The following is a 26,154-nucleotide window of genomic DNA, read 5'->3' on the forward strand; positions in this document are numbered from 1 at the left end:
ATTTCTAGGAAACATGAGATTTCTGCGGTAGACAGTTTTAAGTCTAATTGAACATGATTTACAGGTCATTTTTCTCTGATTTAACATTTCTTTATTTTAAGATATTTAAAAACCATAAAGTATTGTGTGAGGAATGCATCCCAGGTTAGTTATAGCAGTCGTTCGTAGAACAGGAGATAAGCTTGTGAGTTCAGCACTTTAGATACAGCCACGGGTTGCACATGGGTATCACTGATGTGAAACCACTGTCCTGCTGATTCAGCTTCTAAAGCTGTTAAAAAAAAAAAAATCTTTAAAGTAGTGCTGAAGCAGAAATGTCACAGGTTACCACCAGTTGAGAGAAATTCCATTTAAGACTGGACTCTTGTAAAAATACTGGTGACGCTTACCTTGGAGAATTTCTCCACGGAGGACAAGATCAGAAAGATGGTTTCTCACAGTTCTTATCTTGGCATAGGCAGTATAGTGTCCAGACCTCATCGTGCCACTATGTTCAACCACTCCATAGAGAGAGTACAATACTCTTGTATTCCCTTCAGCAACGTTCTGTGAAGTGACAATTTTGTTATAGTATCAGCGTAGTAAGATAATGAGATCTAAGCTAGCTGAAATGTCAGCCTTTCACACCAGTCTGTTCTGATTCCATTGTTCTGTACTAAGTCAGTTCTGATTCTGCTTGTCAGTAGAAGCAATGTGTTAATGACAATGGATATGACCAATGTTTAAAATTTGAAGTACGCTACAGCAGAACTTAATTGTACTTACATATAGTCTATCATATATTGCCATATGATGTGGTCAGTGAAGTTCTGAGATATGGTATGTGGAGATTCTGATTAATGGCTGACTGTTTTGAGAACATACCAAAACAGTTTTCAAAAAACAAACATCTCTTGCTGTAAGGGTTGACCCATAGGCACTGACTTCCTCTCTGCCCAGTGGGTACTCCCCCCACCCATGCACCGCCTCTGGCCCTGCCCCTGCACCGCTCTCACCCCACCCCATTCCACCCTTCCCCAAAGTCCCCACCCCACCCTGCCTTTCCCCCCCCCAGCTCCGCTGCCTTCCCGCCCCCATTCCCCACCCCTGCCCTGCCTCTTCTCCACTTCCTCCCGTGAGCGCACCACGTTCCCGCTCTTCCCCCTCCCTCCTGGAAAGTCCTAAGCACCGTCAAACAGCTGCTTGGCGGCGAGCAGGAAGCACTGGGAGGGAGGGAGAGGGGGAGGAGCGGGGACTCAGCACACTCGGGGGAGGAGGCGGCGGCGGCAAGGAGGGGGTGGAGGTGGGGGGAACTTGGCTGCTGGTGGGTGTGGAGCACCCTCTAATTTTTTCCCCTGGAGCATCCACAGAGTCTGCGCCTATGGGTTGACTGGTCTAACTATCTGAAAAAGAATTGAAGGATTTTTTTACTTGCCTTGCATTTAGTTGCACAGAAAGGAGCCAAGTCTATCACTTCTGGAAACTTTGTGTGTTTGTTAACTTTTCGTAGAGTAAAACCCGCCTAGAAATAAGATAGAAATGAAGAAACACAAACAGGGCTTTAAATCTTCACATATATAAATAGGTGATACACGTTTGTTCTTAAAAGATTACAAGTTTAGTTATTTAAAAAAATTCCAAAAAGACTTAAAAGATTCATTTTAGAGCACAACCAACCTTTGGATGGAAAACAAAGTTGGGGGGTAGGGAAGAGGAAAGACAGACTATTACATCCGACAGTAATGCTTTTCAGTTCTTTATGGCCATGTTCCAAATTTCCTCCTGTCTATGGTTTCTCTACACATTTCTCTGGAGCATAGGGCTACATGGCTGTTTAATTTACAGATTTAGTCAGATTTATGTCTTGGCATCAATGACAACAGCAGTACAGTTATAAGAAAAGTATACTTTTCAAAGTTCTGGTTGGAGGACCCCTCTGATCCATTGCTAAAGACAGTGCAGAATGGTTGTTTATACTACATTCTCCAGCCTGGTTTTAAAAGTCTCAAGTGATGAGCCTTCAACCACTTCCATTCAAATGCTATTCTACAGCTCAATAGGTACTATTGTTGAATATAAAGAAAAGCTTCCCCAGCTTCCTTTCTTTAATTTAATCACAAATATATCCCACTGGATCATCTTACACAATTCCTCTCACTCCCTGGAGTTTCAGCTACTTAGACCGTTATATCCCTTCTTGATTGTTTGGCCAGGGTGCATTATGTAATTAATAATTTTAAACTTTTCAGTCAATCCTTTCTGATATTCATTTCCCCCTTCTCATTTCTCTCTAGTTTATTGCTGTTTTTCTGATACTGAAGAGCCCTAAACTGAAAGCTCTGTATATTCTCACCCTTCAAAAAATTGCAAGCTTGTATCTAATTTACTGCCCGCAACAAGCACTTAGATGTCTTTTAGCTGTACTGCTTTCTATTTCTTAGAGTGAATCTCTGTTGCAGATCATCCTTCTCCATATTTAGGGAGTTTGTTTTTCAGCATGAGTCAATTTATTTTTGTCCGTATTTCTTAATTTTGCATTCCTGGTAGGTAAGTTGTTTTAATAAATGTCTTTTTGCTAAAAGAACTCAAGAGTTCTAAGAACTATTACAGTAAGCAAGAGTAGCAGGAATGAATGCATCAGGAAGATTTCTCAAATTACCTCTAAAGTTATAGAAAGAATAGTAGTTAATGGAACAAGTTTATAGGGAAGTCAAGATCCTTTAACTTCCATGGGTTATTTCCATATACAATTTTAAAATACAAGAGTTAACCAGTTAACAATACCTGTTGAAATCTCTTTAAGTGAAGTGTTAAAATTGGAGGAGCAAGAGAAATTAACATTTGCTTTTTGGCATTAGTGTAAACGTGCTTCTTCTCACCTAAAGGAAAGAGAAAGCACCATTGGTTAGAAAGAATAATGCAATAACTTAACATCTAAAATTTTTCTGATATGAAAGTGAGTAAAATCACATACTAGGACTGGAAACAATTTATGTCATCCATCATTATAATATGTTTAAGACACTGATGATTTCCCTTCAGTATTATAAAGGTTTATAAGCTGCCATCTTCATGATGGTCCTAGTTCAAGAAATTAACTACTGTATTTCAAATCACCATATCAGCAGCTTGAATAGGGTGAGTTCTAACACTAATTTCTAGGACTTCTACAGAATTACATGCTGAATGGTGCTTTTGTTAATCTGTTGGGCAAATTTCTGCATGTTCTCCTCCTATGGCTCATGTGCTACAGTAACTAAAAGTTCACATTTAAAGAGTTAAAAAAATTGTTTCATGTTCCATCCTACTATAGAGCCAGACTGTGAGCCCCCTTGCTCTACACTGGTGGTAACTTACAAGTAGTTCCATTGAAGACCATGGGGCTACTCATGAGTAAGCGCTCACTAATAGGAGAAAGGGGTTCAGTCTGGCCCTTAAACACTGGGTATCAATAGATCCAAGAGAAACTACCCATGCAAACCTGTTTAAAAACAAAGAGAATGAAGATAGCAGATATGGACAGATTCAGAGTTGGTTTTCTAGTTTGTAAGTAAAACTTAATTGGCATACTTTTTCCACTAGTCTTTGGTCCATAACGTCTTTGTGTACATACATCACAGAGCAATTTATTGATCTCACTGAGTTTCTCATTACGAGTGAACTGATATAAACAATGAAGGATTGAACCTTCTTCTATGTTTAGGTCTTCCCTGTTTGCAAGAGTACAAAATGCAGTTTCTGGGTCCTCATTCACCACCTCATATGTCTTTAACTCAGCCATATGAAGGTCATCCAAGATATCCATATCAGAGTCAGTAACAACATCTAAGTGTAATTTTTCTAAATTAGTAGCAAGTTCTTCCTCTTCCCCATGATCATCTTCTTTAACAGATAGATTGTCAAGTTCACTAATACATTCAGTAGTAGAAACTAAGCCTTTCATAGCAACATCCATATTGGTTTCATTATCTTCATATTCTTGTTCTGGATTTTCTATACTTTCATGGGCACTATGTACATCTGTACTATTCTCTTGATTATTTAAATCTTTCTGATTTAAGCAAAGTTCTTCACACTGATTGGCAGATTCTTCTTTTTTCAGGTCAGTGACATCAGAGTTTATTTCTCCCTTTGTTTCTTTATCTTCCTTCACATTTTCTTCAGACTGTTCCATAGAACATACATTGGTTATCAGAAGCACCTTTCCTTGAATTTTTTGCTGCCGACGCTGGTTCTACAAATAAAAATATGCAGTGTACTGTACAATATTGTATAAAAGCAGAGAAAAAGTTGCTGTATTTTTATCTGCTATGCACCATTTATTTAGGAAATACCTCATTACTTTAAGCAACAGGAATTGCCATTTAAAGAGGGAATGATCTAATTTAGCAATCATAACAATTAGAGGGCATCAACGCAAAAGGATTATGGCCAGTATCACTCACTCAACTAATCAGATGCAGTCCCCCCCAACACTTCCAATTAGAATACCCTTCCTGGGTAAATCTGAATTTCTTTTATGTCCCCAAAATGTTTTTCTTGCCTATATTCCTTCAGAACCATCTAAGTGCTTCTCTTGCTGTTACTGACCAGTGAAAAGCCTTCTGGTGTATGTTAATGCTGTTTTAGTCAGGCAACATATGACTAACTAGTTCAGCAGTTCTGGGAATATTAACTAGTGTTGCATTAGGAAAGCAGGCAACAGAAAATATATACAACTTCACAACAAGTAAAATAAGATATTTGCACTTGAGTGGGAAGAAATTGTTAGTTGTCCCCTTGAAAATGATCATCCTACACATAAAAGTGGACTAAACAAAATGTCCAGCATTTTATCTTAAGCCTAGGGTGAAAGTGCGTAATATTTATTTTTGCATCATAACCAACCTTGGCTTGCTTTTTGGCCTGTTTCTTTGCTTTCTTCTGCAGGTGCTTACTTACACCAGGATTATCACCCCTTTCCTTCATATAACTGTCACTGTCTTTATCTTCTTCACCATCTTCATCCTCCTTTTCCTTCATCTTTTTAACATTTTTCTCATTTGAACTTTTCTTAACACTCTAAAAATCAAAACCACCAAACAAACAAACATGGTGCCACCATCATAGTTTCAAAGACAAAGACTTCAGATTAAAGATTTAATTTAATATCAATTATGTTATTTCGAAAAAACCCCAACAATATCCCAAAATACAACTGCAAAGAAATTGGCATATTATTGATAATTTTCAAATTAAGCTGATGACTTTTTAGGTATTGTAACAAAACATTTACACACACACACACACACACTCTAAGAGCCTGATTCCGCTGCTCTTATGCTTACGGAGTAGTACCTTATTCCACAAGCAATCCCACTGAAATCTATGCTTGCTGAGTACAATACTACTCATTTTGAGTCAGGGTGGCAGAACCAAGCCATAAACAGTTAAAGATGGAACTTAACGTTCAGGTTTACTGATATGAATCTCACCGAATCCACAAAAGATAAATATTTTAGATAGTTTAGAATGACTTCAATAAATAGGTAGTAAGTGTTTGCAGGATCAGGCCCTCTAGTTGCTTCTATTAATATGAAAAAAGGCCAGTTCAATGCAGGAGCATTTTATCTAAGCACCCTTTGGATGAAATATATATATTTTAAGTTTCTTCCCTTAGTAATTTTGTTTTTTTACTGTAGTACTACTTACATGTATTAAATACAAATATTAAAGATGAAAGGAAATAATGTGTGTGCTGATGGCAAAAATGAAACAGATATAAATCTAAAACAGTTCAAATATTTTTAGGTTGATCAGTTAAATAAATGCATTTACACATTACCTGCTCGAACCATATGTCTCTTCACCTTGAGAATATTTGATAAGGCTCTGAATATCAGCATTAGATAGGAAGCCTCCATTACTGTTCCCAATGCAGTAAATAGACAGGAACTTAATATCTGAAGAGTCATCTGATCTATATCAGAGATATATTTCATGAGATCTATTTAAATTTTAGACTCATGATGCTGAAGAATACCTAAATGCTTACCTGAGGTAATGTTCTTTACAAGTCAGCCAACCTTTCAGTGTAGCAGATCTTTTCTCTGACCAAGGCACTAACTAATGATAGGAAGATTCGCTGACATGGCAGTAAAATCACTAATGCCTTGTCTATAGTAGCATTTCCAACCATCAGATAATCTTCAAAGAGGGCTTGTGTAGCCAGAACCTATAGGACTTACCTTAAGGAAATGCATTGTCATTCTCTATCATTTTATTGTGCGACTTTATTAGGTAAGATTATTGAAGATAAGCACCTTTTGCAATTATTTACTTTTTAAAAATGTCCTCTCTAAGATCCAACGAACAGAACTGCACACCAAAACAGAATATAAAAAACCCAAACCTCTTATTCTTACCTGATCATCTAACACAGGCAGAGACAAATCAAGGAAAGACTCATGGACCAAGGACACCTTAAGCAAACAGATTTTAATTAATATCATTAGAGAAACTTTGTTTTTCTTACAAGTCTAAACATAAATTAGAAGCTAGCACTCCCCTATTGATGTAATGGGGGCAGGAGAGAAGGGTTCATCATTTCTTGAAGTGTGGTCATTTATTTATATGCCTATCTATGGACTTAAGCTCTTAACTTTAGGCACTCAAAAAAAAACAAACAAAAAAATGTCCTGGCTTAGAATTTTTTGAATGTAGCATCTTTGCCATTTATTTCCCTTCTCTTTTGCCTGTTTCTGGGATTGCACCCAATGTATGCTCTTACTTGCACATACAAATATAAACAGTCATAAAATTTACATTTACAAAACAGGAACCCATGAACCAAAACCAGCATCCCTACTAAATCTCGTAACTCAAGATCCCTGCAGTTTTTCAGAATGAAGAGAAAATTCCACACAATCCTCTCCAAGCATTCAGTTCTCATCCCCCCCATCAAGTCCTGAGAGTACAGATGAGATTTGCAGTACAGGTGAACAGATATTTCTATCAAATTTTTACCTTTTGAGAAACCTGCAGCTCCTGCTGCCAAGTTTTCTTCATTTCAGAAATTCCCATCTAATACATCTTATTTCTACATATATTACTACTTGTTTCTTCTGTGCACAAGTTTTATACACAGTGATTTAGACTATACCAAGCAGACCATCTACATACCGTTCTGCACTCCTCACACATGATTGTACTAGTTAATTCTCCACCAAAGAGTCTGTCCACAAAGGTTGGTATTGCCTTTTTCTTTTCATACTCTGAAAATCAGAGAATTCATTCAAATATATAAGTCATATACAATAACTTCACCTGTACATTAGTGACTGCTTTGGTTTGATGTTAAGCTGTGTGTAAACAGGGAGGATGCAGTGTAAAGTCTATGGTTTGCATTTGTTGTGCTTTGTGTTTGTTTTCCTAGAGAAAAAAATAAGCTTCACAGATTTTTGGGGGGGGGGGGGGGCGCAAACGTGGTGGCACGAAGGTATGGAGAAAGAGGAGGATCGAGGCTGTTAGAAAAATAGTTTTAAATTGTTTAAATTAAATCAGCATCTTTATAACATCTCTCAGCTGCATCTTTGAATGAGGAGGATGAGCATAATTTTTAGACCTGATACTCTAGAAATATATTAATTTAGAAAATGTGTTCTAAATCATGCAACTAAATTACATTTGAAAATATTTAAAAAATGCATGAGTAATGAATGCACTGTCCAGGTTTCAGTTATCAAAAATAATTTTTAATTGTTCTTTTACCTTTAATTTTCTTTTTTAGCTCTTCATTTTTTTGGTCAGAGTCATTCAATGCCTTAAATATTCCAACACTTACTCGCTGAAAGTTAAAGTAAATAAATATTCCATCATAAGGCTTTATTAAACATTGTTTCCTAAATGTGTGTTCAGTTAAGCATTTCAGTTGGACAGAATTCCATCTTCACCAATTAAAAATAATTCAGATTAATAAACTATAACCATACTAGGAAAGTAACAAGACTGCACTCTGCAGAAACATGAAATGTGTCCCACATTTGGGCTTTTTTAAAGCCATTTCCAGGTGTTTCAGTTAATGTATTTAGTAGGAAGTCCAAGGAAGAAACAGTCTCCCAACTAAGCCCTGATGCAAACAAACCATAAAACCTCCAGAAGGATCCCTCACCCTACTAAAACAAAATATTTGTTCTATAAAACTCTTGTAGACAACCACCCACCTGCCAAACCAATTGCTTTTAAAGGTGCTTCTACAGTAATATGAGGCCAGCAATTTACATTTATGAGGGACTTCAGACACCTATTTCAACTTCTGGTTACGTTAATATTAGCCCATTGCTTTCAACATGGGCGGAACTGGGCCCACTGTTTACTACTCTTGATTCTATTAGTACATCATCATCAAAAGATAGAAAATAACCCAAGATTCACCAGAATGCACTCCTTCAAGAACACAATTTTATCTAGAGAACAATATTTATTGACTTGTTTTCCCCTCTATGGCCAGACCCAAGTACAAGCAGCTGGACTCCCTAAATAGCTTCCTTTTATGGATGATTGTTTGGGAAGAGAGAGGATAAAGAAATCCTCTAACTAGCCCTCCTCAATAATCCTAATGTTGATCCCACAATCATGCAAATGACAATGTGGACAAATCAGTTCAGTACTAGCTGGGATGTGCTCTAAAAATTCCTTGCAGACCTAACGAAAAGGGCTAAAACTTAAAACAGTTAGCTCTGTTTACAATACACCTAACAATAATAAAAAACATTAAGAAAAAGCTTACTTTGTTTAAGTATACTGATTTTAGTGCTTTGTTGAACACCCACACTGTTATATACTACAGTGAAATAAGTACTTACTTGGATCTCTTCTGCTCTCATCCCATCCAGTAAATAACGAAGCAATTCCTGACTGTCTTGCTCCTGGTAACCTTTAAACCGTATTGCTCTGTTTAAACAGAATGAGAATGATATAATATATATAAAATTAAAATGTGAATTATTTTCAACTTGTCCACAGAAGACAGAAACAAGTCTCAAGTGCTGATGAAACAGATACCTGTATGTATATGGGAACTTCTGAAGAATAAGAAGCTGAGAGGGTAGAAAGTCTCATTTTATATGATTTTTCATTTCACTTTAACTCATTTCTATTTTAGTCTACACTGATGTCTTTGAAAAGTTTATAGATACCATCTGAACCTCTGCTGGCACATGCACGGTGAGAAGTAAATGAAAATGTTTTTTGTTAATAGTAAAAACTGCCCTACTACTATATAATCCAATGTTTCCATTAATTCTTTCAGTCATTATTATAATGCATTATGTGCAGATACTCACTTTTTACAAACCTGAGCAAAGAGTTCTTTAGGAGTGACAGTTCCCTTTTTTGTCTCTTGCATCTCTGAAAGGAACTGGCACATAGCTAATGTAAGGGGCCCAGGCTGCTCAAGTTTTATCACCACAGGTTCCTTTTTAAACAACAAAAACAAAAATCAAGTTTTGTTTTGCATTCTTAATTCAGTCAGAGTTATGGAGTCATTTGAAATTAGTTCAATATTATAAAAACTGAATGCTTGTTTTAACTTCCTGAAATATGATCCATTATAAAACATTTAGAAAAAGCCTAATTCTCTGATTTTCTAAATGAAACTACAGGGAATAAGTTAACATAAGGCAGAAATGGTTGGAGAACATTTCCTCATTACACAGTAGTCTTAGACTCAGCTCACTAAGGATAATGTATTGTTTAATTTCAACTGTGAATGTTCTGGGTTTCTCTTATTTATTTTTAAACAACAACATTTTTGTGTTTGTTCTTGTTTTAAAAATGCACAAAATAACTCCAAAATACCCTCAAGTTAATGAACTGTTAAGTGTCCGGAGATTTCCTTAGCTTTCATTTAAATTTTCAAAAATGTGTAAGCTCCCGAGTCCCCAGGCTGAAGGAACAGCAGGATCACATCAAAGGGCAGCGGTTATCCTTCCTTTCCAAATTTTAAAATTTGATTGAAAGTGGCATCTGACCAGACCTCACTGACGCCAAAGTTACATGAATAATTTTTTTAATGTAATGGGAATACTTCTATGAATTTACAATATTCAGCATATTAAATCTGCTACTTAACTGTACATCTTGGGTGAATTCCTGACTCCACTGAATTCAATTGCAAAACTCCCACTGACTTTAATGGAGCCAGGACTTAGGTTTTTCCCTAAAATTTCTTCAAAACCCCAAAAAACAACTGACTGTTTTTTTAATGCACCTAAAAAATTACTTTATAAATTGCAGCATACATACTGTTGAAAATTCCGGTGGCTCAATGTTAACTGTTGTTCCAGGCATTTTAACCTCCTTCAACAGCTCTCTCAGAAGTGGTGTCTGCGATAAATTCTATAAGATATCAAAAAAAATCAAATTAACGTCTGGTAATTAGGAAAAGTCAACTACTCGTGCAATTAAAAAAAGTGAGTAATGTAGTGGTTACAACATTATTTTTCAACACCTAGAAGTTGAGTGCAAACTACCACATTGGATACAACTGTAGGAAGTTTGAGAAAGTGGGGTTATTTTGACTGAGAACTCTAAAGTTAAAGAATATTAATAACTTTTTGTTTAAAACATTTAACATTTGAAAGAGTTATTGCCAACCATTTTCAGTTATTTCCTTAATCTCTATACCCTGAGTTAGTCTATAGTTCATATTATAGGCAAAACAGATGAGTCATTATAGTGTAATAAATATAACACAGCAAACAGTTTGTACCAGTCACTCACAAGTCTGCCTTTCCACTCCCAATGTGTTTCTGCAAATCTCCTCCAAGATCAATCATATTAACTTCATATGGCTAAAACTCCCTGCCCAGCTCTCCTCGTCCTACCACCACCATCATTCTGTTTGTTACACACCAGGTGTGTAAACTGGGGGGCATATTTGACTCCTGCCTCTCTCTTGCCTCACACATCCAGACAGTATCTAAATCCTGCCACTTCATAACAGTTCCAAATGTGGGCTAGCTTAGTGGCTAGAGCACTGGACTGGGACACAAGAGACCTGGGTTCTAGTCCTCGCTGTCACTGGCCCGCTGAATGACCTTGGGTAAGTCTCTTTACATCTGTGGTCCAGCTATAAAATGGGGATAATAATGCTTACTTCCCTTTGAAAGGCACTTTAAGATACGCTAATGAAAACCACTATATCAGAGCAGCTAAGTTATTGTTACACTGCTAGAACCCTAGTTCAGGCCCTCATCTTTCATTACTACTGCTACTTCCTTTCTGACCTCACCGACACACATTACACCCCCCCCCCGACCCTCCCCCCAGTCCATTCAAGAGGTTGTTCTGGTCACATACCCACTTTTCTGTGTCCTTGTTTTGGCTTCCTATTCACCATTATCAAATTCAGGCTTCTCATACTCACCATGAGGACCATTCACAACTCTGCAGCTGTTCCCCTGTAGTTATTTGCTCTTATTGTGCTGTTATTCTCTCCCAACCACTACACACGACCAGCCTTGAATGTCAATTTGTCTGCTTCTCCCACAAATGACCACTTGCTTCCATGTGGAACAGGAATATCACCTTTCCCTCAAGACCCATTTCTGCTGCGCTGCCTATAAATGATGGCTAGGTACTGTAGACATCAGGTATAGGAGATTTAAGAGAAAAGCAGACTTATAATTTGAAAATCACATTCTTAAATCTCCTATACCTGATGTCCACAGTACCTATGTGATCTTCTTTCATCAACCTAAGTACCTATGTGATCTTGCTTTCATTAACCATCATCCTCTGTTTCCCCTCCCCAAACCCTTCATTTTTTCTCTTCTACAACTGACTTGTTCTGTTTGGTCTCCAATTAGACTGCAAGTTCTTTAGGGAATGGATCATGTCTGCATGCCTGTACAGCATCTACTACATTAGGCCCTGACCTATTTTAGGTCCTTTTGGGGCTACTACAATACAACATTAAAAATCTGAATCTGAAGTGGTTGTAACAATATTTAGTGTACCTGCATAACAGCATTAAAGAAACATGTATTCCCCAAGTTACTAAGTCCTTTCACAGTCACTGCTGCACTGATATTTGAAGAATTGTCTTCTTTGATCACGCCCTCGTTGTTTTCCTTCTCCTGCTCATTTTGGTTTTCTTTTTCTACTTTTTTATTTTCAAATTCTTTGTTTTCTTGATCTTTTGACACTGAAATACAAAAAAGAAAAATGTTAGGTACTTGGGGTGAGTTGGAAACATACAAATATTTTGTGAACCTGGAAAAATGCTCCACCTTTAAAGACAGCGAAAACTGTCTTTCTACTTTCTTTAAAGACAGTAGAAAACTACAAGCGTTAAATTTTAAACCCATGCCATTCAAGAATCACATTTCAAATATAACATTTCAGTGCTGTGCAAGAAGTGACCTCAAAACCTAACATAATTTAACAAGACTAACTGTGGTGTTTAATATAATCATCTGTTGAATACTGTCATTTAACAGACATGCACCTTGAAATTTAATGTGTTCTTGGACATTCCATATCTGTGGAGTCAAAAGTCATTCTACGTAGTATTTTCTACAGCACCCACAACTACAGCATCTGAGATCATGCTGCACAAATGTTACCCTTGTTTCTTAGCAATAATTTTTATGCATCAATAATCACAATTAAGGAGGTCAGTGGAGCTACCTGTCTGTTCCTCACCTATTGGAAAGGTTATTTGTCTCATCTGCCTGCCCAGCAAAGCGAAGAGAGGTGGAATTTAAATCTTAACTAGTGTGGACTAGGGCTACAAATGCAATTTGAAACAAAGCAACTACATTATTGGAACACTTCAGTTATGGTTTTAGCCACATAGTTCACAGGACAGATAAAATATGGCCCAGGCAACACACTTCATTTCTGATCTGTAGGAACCACTTTTAGAGGTGAAAGTGGAGTTCAGTGAATCCCACTGAATCCTCAGTTTTTCTGCTAAAACTGCCAGTTGTGACGATAACTTGTCTGCTAAGAAATGGATTGGCATTACTAATTCAGAGAAAGTTGTATTCAGTCATACTCACCTAGAAAAAATGATTACTTACCTTATAGTACCTGGTTCTTAGAGATGCTGTCATCCCATCTTAGATGTGCATGCTCCTTGCATGAAATTAGAATAGCAATGTCTTTGTGCCTCCCCATCCCCCAGCCATGGACATAAAGGGCAGAGCAGCCACAACCATCTCTCAGTTCCCTTGCTAATTCAAAATCTCAGGTAAAGAGGACTCTGAACAAATATGAATAGAAGGATGACATCTAGAAGAACCAGTTACTGTAAGGCAAGTAATGGCTTTTTCTTCTTTGAGTAGGACTCTTTGCGGATTCCACTCTAGGTGGCCAATAAGCAGTGCCCCATTCTGGAGTCCTAATTGCCAGTAACTAAACAGTGGCCTTCCAAATTTGGTGTCTGATCTTGTGGCCAGGTCAAAGGTATAGTATTTAATACAGCAGTGGGATTACTCTGCGTAGCTTCCTTGCAGACTTCAGTGGGGATCCATGTAAAGCATGCAGAGGAGGTAGCCTGTGCTCTAGTAGAATGAGCTTTGATATTTGGTGGAAAGGGTGTAGCAGCATGTGATAGATTACCTAGTGCATTTCAACCTATTTAGATACTGGCTGGGAAGAAATGGCTTGCCCCTTAGAAGTGCTGCTTATGGCAACAAAGACAGGGAGACTGTCCAAACGGCTTTGGCCTATCAAGATAATATAGCAAGAACCTAGAACATCCAAGGTGTAAAGATTCTTATCCCCTGGAGGAGAATGGGGTTTTGGAAAGAAAACAGGGACATTAATAGATTTCCACTTAAAATGGAAATCTGACAACTTTGGGAGTAAACTTGGGATGAGATCTCAACATCACCTTCTCTCTGTAGAATACTGCAAAAGGAGGGTCAGCTTTGAATCTGTCTATTTAGATTAAGGTAGTGGTGCAAAGTGCTGAGAAGTTAAGTTTTAAAAAATAATAAAACTAAATATTAAAAAAAGAGGGAGAATTTGCTGGGAAATTGCTCTACCTAGAGAAAAATTGCAAGGAGGGGAAAATTCCACTAAGGGACAGGGTGCAGACATTCCTTGCTGCTATGGGAAATAAAAGAGAACTGAGATATAGTTGCAGCCACCTTGCCCTTTATGACCTCAGAGAGGTCCCCCATGGGGACATGCACAACACAGGCACGGATGCTACTTTTCACAATCTCATATGCACCTTGTGCCCCTAGAGTGGAATCTACATAACACACACTCTAAGAACAAGATTCTGATTCCATAAAGAATTTTTTCTGTTCCCATATTTTCCTTTTGAAAAGGTTTAGAAACATTAGGTGAAATCCTGACTCCATTTCCTAACATCTAAACCCCACAATTAATATTGTATTGTCTTGATTTACAGCTATGTCTGCTGGACTCAAGGCGCTTTCAGTGTACTATATAGCTTATAAGTACTTACCTGTACTTGGTGTGTCAACACAAGCTAGTTTTCTAACACAATCCACGAATTGGCCCAATCGATTTGAACTATTATATGGGACTTCATTATCACACAAGTAGCACCTGTCTCCCAAAAAGAAGCCAAAGGAGTGCAATAAAAAAAAAAGTTAAAATTATATTTATATGGCATCAAATCACAACATCTAGGTCATTTCTGAACTACTCCATTATACACATCTGAAAATGCTATAATTTTACAACAATTTTTGATACCAATTTACCTTCATTAAAGAAAAAGAGTGGCAGGGATATGGGAGGTGGGGATCATATAAACCCTAACTGGGGGAGGGATAACTCAGTGGTTTGAGCATTGGCCTGCTAAATTGCGAGTTCAATCCTTGAGGGGGCCATTTATGGATCTGGGGCAAAAACTGGGGATTGGTCCTGCTTTGAGCAGGGGGTTGGACTAGATGACCTCCTGAGGTCCCTTCCAAACACTGATATTCTATGATTCTATGTTGACTTTAGGCCATCCTGCAGTCCTTACTCATGCAAAACTCAAATTCAGTGGGAGTTCTGCCTGAATAAAGAAAATAAAGGATCAGGCCCCAAAGGAAAGGATTACAAATATTAGTGGATACAAGTATAAAAGTTGAAGTTTATTCTATCCAAACATTTATTTTGTTATATTTAGTCTGAATAAGACATGAACAAGTGTATTCTGCTTATCCTGTTAATGTATAGTTTTATTTGCCTTTTTTATTGCTGATACAGTTGTGTTTTTATTTCTATGAGAACAAAAACCAAATAAGTATACCACTAGATCACTGCACTGTGTTTCATGTAATTTTGCTGAGAATAGCCACACTGTTAGATGGAAATATTCTATTTATCCACAGAGCAGATACAGCATTGGGAGAACAATGCAACCTTCCCCATACTGTCCTGTCAACCTACCTCAACCCTGACTTTGAGGAACCACCTGTCCTGTTACATGGTATAGACTTGCACTAACATATGTAACCAAACAGACCTGCTTTGACATACTGAAACATCCTAAATGAGGATATATAAAGTACACTTATTTTTAAAGTGTTAGGCACAAATGCATTTAGCAGATTTCAGGATTACAAGGAAGTATGGATTGACTCCCGTTTTTGGGAGCAGAGGACGTTTATAATGAAGCTTTTTTTTCTAACTAGGATCCCCAATACAAAGCATGGAGAGAACACCTATATATAACCAATCTTTCATCTAACCTACTTAGGAATCTATTTTTTTGTCAACTGTTTTGGAAACTTGGTAAATTTTTAAAAAGGCTCACAATCACCATTTTAATGGGCAACACATGACAAAAACTTAAATAGGTACCATCCTCTTCACTGTCTCTATATCAGCTAAAAAGTTTTGAATGGAGGAGAGCGATTGCAAAGTTCTTTTTATACTGTATAAGAGATTAATCTAAGATTTTAGCATCTCCTTTGTATATTAATCACATCAAGAGATTTGAAGAACTATTTTTGGCTTTTAGTTTTAAACATCCACTTTACAGTGAAATACTGTATCACACCAATCAGTTTTAAATTCTTCATGAAGTCAGTTGTTTTTACACCAGAAAGCCTGATGTAATAATTATTTTTTATAAACTAGGTGCAATATTTCTGTCACACAATTTAGAATATCTTTTAAAAGAAGGAAATTTACACACAAAATATTTCACTTAAGAGTTAGTCATTGTATAAATCACCACAGCAACTTTATCTAAAAAGCACAATTACAGTATGACCATTAAAACCTTTCTAACAAGACAAAGATTTAACATTTATCACTAATTATGTTACGTAGCCTAAGATATATGTATATTAGTAATGTTCAGACTGAAAGAGTGTGTCTCTTGAGTGACAGCATTAAAGTTGATGTGGGAATGTTAACATGAACTGTTCACATTTCAATATTATTATTAAGTGAATGTATTAAATGTTAACAATATTAACTAACTGGTCAGGGTCAGTCTTACGGTAACACTGTAGTAAAAGATTTTATTAATTATTTCAGCAACCATAACTCTAAGTAAAAAGTTTTTTTTGTATGGAAATATCCTGAAAGTTTCAGTGTATTATTTTGAGAAGTCTACAAACAAAACACAAATAAATCACACCCCAGTTTTTATTTTCTTCCCGTTATGACTTATAACTGTTGCCTGACAAACTCACCACACACTCCAGTTGTCCAAACTGAGAACCAAACAATGGGGTTCTGATCTTGGTGTTGTATAATGCTTTAAAGCATGCTGCTCTTGAGAATTTCTGCCACAGCCCTATAACATTGATAACCAGAAGTGTCACAAAACCCAATGGACTATCAAGTGGAAAAAAAAATAAATTCAGACTATAAACAAATTTTTAATAAATAGCTAACAATTAGCTAAGCAAATAAAATAATTAGTATGAATACGTCCTTAAGTTTATTTCTACAGACAAAAGGTACTAGTTGAATAAAGGATAATGATCAAATAGTAAGGGATTTGGACACCTAACTTCCTTAGGTGCTTTTGAAAATCCCAACTTTAAGTCCTAAAAAATGAAAAAACTATTAGGCGTACATGATTCTAAATTAAGTAACCCATATTACTACTACATATAAGCTCCTGCAATAGAAATATTAATAGAAATATTAAATATTATTACAAGCAAAATAGTCTGGACTTTCAAGAAGTGGAAGTCATCATGATGAAGTCTGGTCCTTAAGTCTGCTAAATGCCTTTGTGCCAAGCTTCTAGATACTTTTAGTAGCAATTCAGAGCAGACACTTTTTGCCAGATTGAACTATATTAAATCATTTGTGTAGCACCACAGGTGGCTACAAGTTTAACAGTAAATGAAAATTTAGAGGGTTAATTGGAAGCTCTCTTTCTTAACTGCATTATGCAACATTGAAGGGTATTTTAAAAAAAAAAAAAAGAGAAATACCCTATGGCCACATTTTAGACATAACCATATTGAAGGGCTTTCATCAGCTTCCTCTTCAGATTTATCTTGTCTCTTATTGTCCATCTTGCAGTCCTGACAAATGTTCCACTCCACATTCAGCAATGCCTTTTTCAAATGGCCTTGTTCCAATCCCTTGCGAATGTGCTTGCAAGCAGGTTCTATGAAACAGAAAGTGCAGAGATAATATGAGGAACAGTCACATTTTTGCCAAGTAGTCAATATGACACAGACTTCTAGATGTCATAAAAAAGGTGACAGGCCCACGAGCTCAAGTGGCCTTTTCATAGTTAAGACGACAATGGCAGGTTAGGGGAAGCAATTGGAAGCTGTGGCAAAGATTTGACAAAGCGTGAGTGTCCATCCTTCATTACGAGAGTTCGCGATCTGGAGATATTGTTGGACTGTCAGCTCTTGCTCAGATATGACCAAATAGCATTACTGAATAAGACTGTCAAATTTCTTCTGGATACAAACCTAGCCACCATAATCTATGCCTTTGTCATTTCAAGACTAGATAACTGAATTGTGCTCTGTCACAATTCAAGGCAGCTGCATCTGTATTTCCCCTCAGTGGTTCAACAAAGGTACCCACTCTCAGGCTTCCAGCTCCCCTGGCCATCACCTCTCTTGGGTGCAGACATTGTCTCTCTGTCTCCTGACCAAGACATTTCCAGGCTGCACAGTTTCCTGATTATACTGTTAATTCACCAGCAAAGTCAGGCTGCCTAAGCAGACCTGCTTAGCTTCTCTCCTCAGAGACGATACAGAGTGTAATTGCTACAATTATAAGTTTCCACACAACTCTTTCTATGCAAGCTTATTTATTCTTTGGGTGAAAGCATTACAGAGAAAACATATTAAAACAATAAAAGAATGCGCATGCATGCTAATAAACTTTCCAGAGATCATGACAACTAACATGTGATCTGGCAGGAGAGTCCTTCAAACCCCCACAAAGGGATCACAAGTTCATAACAGCCCCAGCTCAAAACTAGCACCCAGTCTCATGGGCTCTCAATAGTCCAAGTCCTTCCAATCCTACCCTAAGGATTGGGGCCTTCCAGGGACCAGGGGTCCTGTCTGTTTGCTGCATCAGGAAGAAAGCACTGAGCCAGTTTAAAACCAGGCTATTTACCCAAAAATCCTTTCTTTGTCTGTTGGTCCCTGGAAAATCCAGTTTGAGCTAATATATGCGCACCTCTCCAGGGGGTGTGTGTCAAAGGTCTAATAACTGGAGGAATTACATTAGCACATATGGAGTTGCACTCAATCTCACAATGACAAAATTTGATTTTTAATACAATGGATCCTAAAGTCAGTAAATTCAATTAAGTAAGAGTTGTGCAGGATATTATTATTTTTGTCACATTCTCTACATAGAGCTACATCTTAAATCCACCCAGAAACTGAAGCCGATGCAGAATGTTAGCCTCTATGGACTGGTCTACACTGGAAACTTACATTGGCACAGCTATGTTTCTCAGGGGAGTGAAGAAAAATCCACACCGTTGAGAGACAGCTGTGCCAACCTAATCTCCAGTGTAGACAGCACTTGGTTGACAGAAGAATTCTTCCTTTGACCTAGGTACTGCCTCTTGGGGAGGTGGATTACTTACAGCAGTGGAAGAACCGATCCTGTTGCTGCAGTGAGTATGACTCCTGCAGTGTTTTAAGTGTAGATGTAACCTTAGAGGCTTCTCTCAGCAGAAGCATAAGGCAACAGGATCTTCACTGTTTGTCCGTTAGATTCCAGATGAAGTATAAGCTATTGGTTTTGATCTATAAATTCGTAATGGCTTGACAGACTGCCTATGCCATATTGCCAGAGCTACAGTCAGTGGCATGAGATGATGGTCTTTCAGTTTAAAAGAGAGAGTTGCCTGCAGTTTATTCTTCATGAGGGGCCACTTTCCATGTTTGCCTGAAATAACTTGCATCTCTTGGCTTTTTGGGCACAGTCTGAAGTCCATCTATTTACCCAGGCTTTAACAGGAAGAATCGATATAGTCATAGAACCATAGAAATGCAGCGCTGGAGGGGAACAAAAGAGGTCATCTAATCCAGAGGTAGTCAATTATTTTTTGTCAAGGTCCAAATTTCTTGGTCCAGGTATAATCAAACAACAATAATTATAATAAGTAAATAAAAAGATTTTGGGGTCAGTTCAAAAGCATCTGGCAACCCAGATTTGGCCTGTGATCCAATTGACTACCCCGATCTACTTCATCCCACCACAGTGATGCAGGATTTAATATACCTAAGTGCTGTATAAGTATATGCTGAGTGCTAGTATTTGCTAGTGAGAGGGATATTGTTTGAGTTTGATTTTTTTATTTCTAGAGTTGGTTATTTCTGGGCTTTGAGTGAAGAGAAGCTATTGGTTTTGCCTTTTACATGTCAAGAGGTTTAATTTATGTACGAAGAGGTTACAATTCACTGTTTATGCATAACCTGTGAGTCAGTAAACTGAAGCAATGCATTTTAAGATTTTCCTAAGAGCCAAATAGAAACAGGTTTGGAGGCTGGTGGAAGAGTATACAAAAAGAAAAGCTACAGCTCGGGGAAAACAGACCTTTGAAGCAGGGCTGGGATCCTGTAATGAAGCTGAAAGGAAGGATTATGCTCATTTTGTTCAGAACTTCATTTTACTCTGAAAGAGGGGCGGACTTTTGACCAGAAGGTCAAAAAGTGTTATGGTAGCCTGTAAGTTCATGGAAGACAGATGGCAGTGAGGAAACTGAGGCAGCATTGACCTTCAAAGCCAGATGGAGTAAGATGCTGCTATTACAAGGAATAATAATTTCTCTGTAACGCATTTATAATTGTCATACGCGTTTATAATTGTGCATTTTAATTCATACCCTTTTCCTGTTAACATACCGATCCACCCAAAAAAGAAAAAAAAAGTATCAAGAATGTGTACTTGCCATTACACATACAGGGCCTGGCTCTGCAGGCCTTTTATACCATGAATGTCTCATGGGATTCCGGGGCATTTCCATGTGAATTGAAATGACTCTTGAGAAGAGGTTTTCAGGATTGGACCTATATGACAGTAAATATTGAATCTTTGATATTTTGTAGATTTCCTACCAAGTTTGAGAAGCAATACTGAGGCTTTCTGAAGGACTTAAGTTTCAGCTGGATAAACTCATTCTTTACAATTAAACATTCAAAGTAGTAAAAGTGACTACTGTAAATCCCTTCTGATTATTAATGGATTTTCAATGCTCCTCACTTTGAAGACAAATGAAACATTTCTTCCACAGTACTTCAGACTTCTCTGAAAAATTTTTTGTTATGAAACATACCCAAAATATCCTGAGACTCATCATCAGCGTGTGTATTTTTTCCCTTTGTTCGCCTCTTTCCCATATTACTGCTTTGTAGTTTTCCTTACACAGAACAATCACCTAATGGGGGGAAAAACACCAAAACATTAAATTCAAAACTAGATTTTGATTCTGCTTGTAGGAGGTTATACAAAAGGTAGCAGCAATCTAACAAATTAACTAGTTTTAAATTAACTGAATTTCAAGGGCACATGAATTCATAATATTTCTGTACATTACAGCTAATGCACATTTTGACCCCACTTCTGCAACCTGATCTGACCCTGAGATCTATGGGACTCCACAATGGCACAGAGGTCTTCAATTCGTAAGAGTGGGGTCTCAAATGTCAGCAAAATTCCCCTACACCTTTTATGGCTCACCTTAATGTTTTAGGCCACAAAAGTTTTAGGAGGCAACTGTCATATTAGCAGCTTTATCACGTTTAAATACTGAAGTTACTTATTTAATGAACTCTCTACTTTTGATTTATTGGAAATGCCTTCTTTTTTTAAAATGACTTGCTCAGCAACATTAAATAAATTGTTATTCTAACAGCATTTGACAATATACTGGAGATTCAGATTTCTTCTGGCATCAATGTCTCTTCAATTCTGGGAGATTTCAGTTTTTGTATTCATACAACTATCTAGTAAATAATGCAATTTGGAACAACTGTTCGAGTATACCCTTAGAAAAGGGCCTAGAGAGTCATCAGCCTCTAACATCATGACAGAGCCTTAAGCAAACTCTGCATTTATGCTTGTCTTAAATAACAACAACAAAAATCAGGTACTGTATGTATGGTTTGACGTACATAAAGAGAAAAAGCACAAGAGTAGCTGAATTCAGAGGGGATCCCCCCAAGAAAGGTCAGATATCCAACCTTTGACACAAAAACGAATTCCAACCACTTTCTCAAAAGGACAAGTTTACCCAGGAGGTAACGAATGTAAAGATATACTACATTCATTTATGTGAAATATGAAGAAGCACTTTAGAGGGTGTGGCAAATTTAGCCCACTGAAAGTTCAGACTAAATAAATTATAGATCTGGAAAGGGAATTAGTTGCATACTCAAAAATAAAGTTGCAATTGTCAACCTTTAGCTAAATCAAAGTATTACATTTCTAGCCTTGTCCGGGTTGACCTCTATCTTGCCAACAGAACGAGAAAGCATCTGAGAATAGGTATGAATTAAACGAATCCATGTTGTGGCTGGGTAGTTGAGTCAGGCACGATCTCCTCAACCTTACTAAGCTACAAAATACTATTTATGTAGTATTAAAGGGTGCGGTTTAGACCAAAAGTTTGTTAAGGTACTTGAAAGCCTTTAAAATACACCTGCTATAGAATGGGAATAGGACATTGACACAGGAGCACTATTTTTAGAAGCTGTTTACCCCACTGTAACTTCACTAATATTTGCAGTCTGGTACAGTAGGAATAGGACATACCTCTGATACCTACGCAGACTTGGGTACCAGCAAGTGGCAAATGTCCAGCGTCAGTGGTGTCCACTGTACCAGGTATGCAACCTCTCTATTTCGAGCCATTTCTCCCACCACCACCGCCACGTCTCCACAGGAGATGTAGCCCCTTGGGAGACACCCCCACTCCCCCCTCTGTGCAGAGTGAGCATCACACAGCACAACACGTGTTATTTGGTCCACATCTGCCCAGGGACCCTGAGCCTCCCCCAGACGAGCTCTCAGCACAACGAGACCTTGCTGCCATAGGTGCTGGAACTGCTGCACCCCCTGGCGTGAGGTGGTTTCCATCATATACAGGGTTTACAGTTTGGTTCAATGGCCCTCAGCACCCGCACTATTCAAATTGTTCCAGCGCCCCCAGCCATTCCAGCTCCCAGCCGCAAGGGGCCCCGGGATAAGGCTGCTGCTGCAGCTGCCCCCTTCCCCTCCCCACCCCAGGGAGCGGGCGCACAGGGCTGCCTACCCGCCCACGTGGAGCGACGAGCACCGAGTCTTCCAGCTGCTGCCCCCTCCTCTCACACTAACCCAAGCCTGGAGTGCCGCGCACCGTAGCTCGCCCGGCAACTCGGGGTCAGCCCGCTGGCTCCGATTGGCTAGTCAGCCTCTCCTGAGCCCGCCTCCCACTCGTTACGGACAGCCACCAGAACCAGTGGGAAAGCCCCACAGCCCCGTCCCAACCGCGCAAGAGCCGGGCCGGGAGCGGACACGAGGCATCTCAGGCTAGGAGAGTAAGTGACTCGGAGACAGGTGGAGCGAATAAGGGAGGGTAAATAACGTGGTGGAGTCCAGGGGAACTCGCTGAGCATAAGCCCCTCACCTGCCAGTGTTGTGAAGCGCGATGTTTTACGACACCTATTTCCGGCTCAGCGTAGTTTTACGGCTTCCGCCCTCTTCTAGTAGCTGAGCTGTGAACGTGACTTGGCCCAGGACGAGAGGCAACGGCTCTTTATCATTTCCGGTGCGTTGCATAGTGGGAAACTGGAGGGGAGTTGAGGTCAGTCGGCGAGAGACCGCGAATCAGGAAGTGCAAGAGTCGCAGCGCAGGCGCGATACCGGAGTGGCTGTGTTCCCCCCCAGCCCAGGCGCAGGCGCAGTCGGGGGAGGGGGGTTGAGTTGCGGGCCCGTGCTGGGCAGGGAGCGGCTGCGTGCGGAGCTGTAGCGCTGCGCGGTGGGAGCTGCCCAAGCGGGGCGGGGCCGATCCCGGGCCCAGCGTGGTGATTTAAAGCTCAGATTTTCAAATCATTCAGGGGAACCGTTTCCGCCCCTGTGTCGTTCTCCCCTCCCCCCCGACGGCCAAAGCGGCTGCGCCCAGGCCCCGGCAGCGGTGCGGGGAGGTAACGCCTCTCCCTGGGCCCGCGGCTGCGGTCGGTGGGAGCTGAGCTTACACCGGCATCTTCTTCCGGTCTGGGGCAGGGGCCCCGGCAGCCTGGCCGCTCCACGCGCGGTGGGACCGGTGGCTCAGCCAGCGGAGTTGTGAGAGCGTCTTGCTGAAGCGAAGGGACCATTCACGGGAGCGCGGCCCCTTGGCACCTACAAGACGGTCCGACGACTTATGCTTAGCAATCGGTTCCCCCTTGCGTGAGGCTGGGAGTATCCGATGAAACGAGCTGTAGCTCACGAAATCTTATGCTCAAATAAATTGGTTAGTCTCTAAGGTGCCACAAGTACTCTTTTTCTTTTTGTGGATACAGACTAACACGGCTGCGACTCTGAAACCTTTACCAGACCTGAAGCAGAGCTCTGTGTCGCTCAGAAAGCTTGTTTCTTTCACCAACAGACGTTCAGTCCGATAAAAGATCCCACCTTGTCTCTTTAATAGCCGGGGACTGACACAGCTAACATTGCTGATTCAACACTCGTTTGCTCAGGCCTTACAAAAATCTTATGGACATGCTTAACTTTACATACTGTTGGTAGTGCCACTGAAGTCAACAGGACTACTCAGAGTGCACAAAGTTAAGCCTTTGTGTGTGTATTTGCAGGACAGAGGCCTAAAAAATTATTAGTACCATACTCAAACCTTGATCTTTGTGCAAATCTCTATTATTAGTGGGAAATTTGCTGTGGATTTAGCATAGACTAGCTCTACTTTTTAGACTTTGTGTGTTTTGAAATTAAAAAAAATGTAATTTGTTCCTCTTTCTAAAATGGGTCCTCCCCTAAGGATAGGAGTGCTTATTGTAACAACTGTCAGTGCTGGAAACCACTGTGGGGTCTGAAGGGCCAGAGAGATTCTTTTGGCTCATGTATCATCACTTGTAAAAATTTCTCTAATTAGAATTTAGTTAACCATTTGGTTGAGATGTAAGGCTTAGTAAAATTCATCACACTTTCCCACGTCTATATTGGCTCTGCAGGCTAATAGTAGCAAAATGTAGAAGAGTTTGCCACTACAGTAAATATGTCTTTGAATGCACAGTGAGCAGTTCCAATGAGCAAGAATGTACCATTTCTACCATCATTTTTCTGACCATAATTGCACTTTGATGCTTAAATTGGCACTATATGCCTAGTTTCTCCACATGTTGTTGGAAGGACAGACCCGTAAGCATAGCCTTATCCAGCACTGCAAATACCAAAACAACACAAACGATGGAATTCAAAACATATCACACTGTGTAATCTAAAAACATTTGAGTTTGAAACACAGGGTGAAATCCTGGCCCTATTGAAATCAATGGGATGTCGTGAGTGTTCCCATTGATTTAAATAGGGCCAAGATTTCAGCCATCATTTCTATATTGGCCCCATCCTGCAAACCCTTAGCTGACCAGCTCTTATGAGCAATCCCATTGATTTTGGTGGAATTACTTATATGAATTAATATTACGTAAGAGTTGCACGATTAGGCCTTACACTTGTGCTTATATCTATTAGAATTGTGTCTTTTCATTTTTTCCTAATTTCTTTATTTAGGAAACAGCTAAAACATGGCCAAAATGACTAACTTGGAAGAAGCTGAAGTACAACTTTCTGAGTTAGACCTACTTTCTAGTATGTTTCCTGATGAAGATGAGTTTGTTGTGACTGACCAGCTGGCTGTAGCAGAACTAAAACAGTATATTGATAATAAGACTTCAGAGATCCCATCTTCAAAAGTTCAGTTTACACTGAATGTAAAGCAAGAGGTTGCTGATGCCACTATGGTAATGTAGCCATATTTTTGAAAGAAAAGAAAAAAAAAAGACATTTCAGATCAGATTTTAATGCCTTTTTTTTTTTTCTTTTTAGGTAATGCTTTCTTTATCCTGTGCTTTACCATTTAACTACCCAGCTGTTCTACCAGAAATTACTGTCAGGTACTGTCAGAAATTACTAGACAGGGAACTAAAAGCTAAAATTCACTAGATCAGTACAAACATAATAGCAAGAGACAGCCAAAGAGCACACAGTCTAAATAAACAAAACAGACAAAGGGTGGAAAGGGAAACAGAGGTGCAAAGTGGTGAAGTGGCTTGCTCAGGGTCATGCAGCAGGTGAGTGACAGAGCTGAGAATAGAACATAGAGGAGTGCTAGCTCCCCGTACAGTGAAATTAGTGTGGCTCCATGTGGACACAGTGGTGGTCTTCCTGTGTGGATCATTTTACAGGACCATTGCCCAAGTACGGAACATAGGCTCAGAGTCCCAAAGATATTTCAGTGGGAGTTAGGTGCCTAATTACCTTTGAGGATCTGGGCCATAGTCCATCGTGACAATGCTTCCAGTCGGTTCTAACCTAAGAAGTGAAAGGTTGTTTAATAAATCTCATCCTTCTGCGTAGCAGAATATTGTTACTCACTGACCTGCATTATTTCTCTTTTAGTATTTTTGTTTGTTTCTGTTACATTGTATATCTCAGAACACTGGTCACTGCAGTGACCATCATAAATTCTCATCTGGGCTTTCCCTGTTTGAAATTTACAGATCTATA

General features: G+C 39.1%; 2 protein-coding genes across 6 annotated transcripts in view; one reads left to right on the top strand and one right to left on the bottom strand.

Moving 5' to 3' along the window:
• Positions 1-23,214, bottom strand: USP16 (ubiquitin specific peptidase 16). 2 transcript variants are annotated; one of them, XM_074971044.1, is made up of 18 exons: positions 23,060-23,214; positions 20,729-20,830; positions 17,397-17,575; positions 16,641-16,744; positions 14,447-14,550; positions 11,979-12,166; positions 10,264-10,356; positions 9,303-9,433; positions 8,823-8,910; positions 7,729-7,804; positions 7,141-7,232; positions 6,384-6,440; positions 4,867-5,040; positions 3,550-4,213; positions 2,764-2,858; positions 1,415-1,501; positions 390-546; positions 1-271 (listed from the first exon to the last, which is right to left on the bottom strand). In XM_074971044.1, exons 2-18 carry the CDS (start codon positions 20,790-20,792, stop codon positions 150-152), a joined length of 2,475 nt encoding a protein of 824 aa, XP_074827145.1. In that variant the 5' UTR covers positions 20,793-20,830; positions 23,060-23,214; the 3' UTR covers positions 1-149. The 2 variants fall into 2 exon arrangements, with proteins under 2 accessions (XP_074827145.1, XP_074827153.1); XM_074971052.1 differs by lacking the exon at positions 23,060-23,214 and adding an exon at positions 22,706-22,832.
• The window catches only part of RWDD2B (RWD domain containing 2B), a 6,733-nt gene continuing 3,491 nt past the window's right edge, over positions 22,913-26,154 (top strand). Inside the window, exons 1-3 of one of the 4 annotated variants that reach the window (XM_074971086.1) lie at positions 22,913-22,970; positions 25,159-25,388; positions 25,474-25,541. In XM_074971086.1, the coding sequence (XP_074827187.1) occupies positions 25,173-25,388; positions 25,474-25,541 (284 nt within the window). In that variant the 5' untranslated portion in view covers positions 22,913-22,970; positions 25,159-25,172. The other 3 variants (XM_074971070.1, XM_074971078.1, XM_074971064.1) reach the window with 3 other exon arrangements.

This window comes from Natator depressus, chromosome 1 (genome assembly GCF_965152275.1).
Source record: "Natator depressus isolate rNatDep1 chromosome 1, rNatDep2.hap1, whole genome shotgun sequence".
Taxonomy (NCBI): domain Eukaryota; kingdom Metazoa; phylum Chordata; order Testudines; family Cheloniidae; genus Natator; species Natator depressus.

Excerpts from the sequence above, each read along its gene's own strand:
- USP16 (XM_074971044.1), bottom strand. The coding sequence starts at position 20,792 with ATGGGAAAGAGGCGAACAAAGGGAAAAAATACACACGCTGATGATGAG. Across the intron at positions 17,576-20,728 it reads TGAGTCTCAGGATATTTTGG|AACCTGCTTGCAAGCACATT; the intron begins GTATGTTTCATA and ends TCTGTTTCATAG. Across the intron at positions 9,434-10,263 it reads AGCCACCGGAATTTTCAACA|GAACCTGTGGTGATAAAACT; the intron begins GTATGTATGCTG and ends TTGTTTAAAAAG.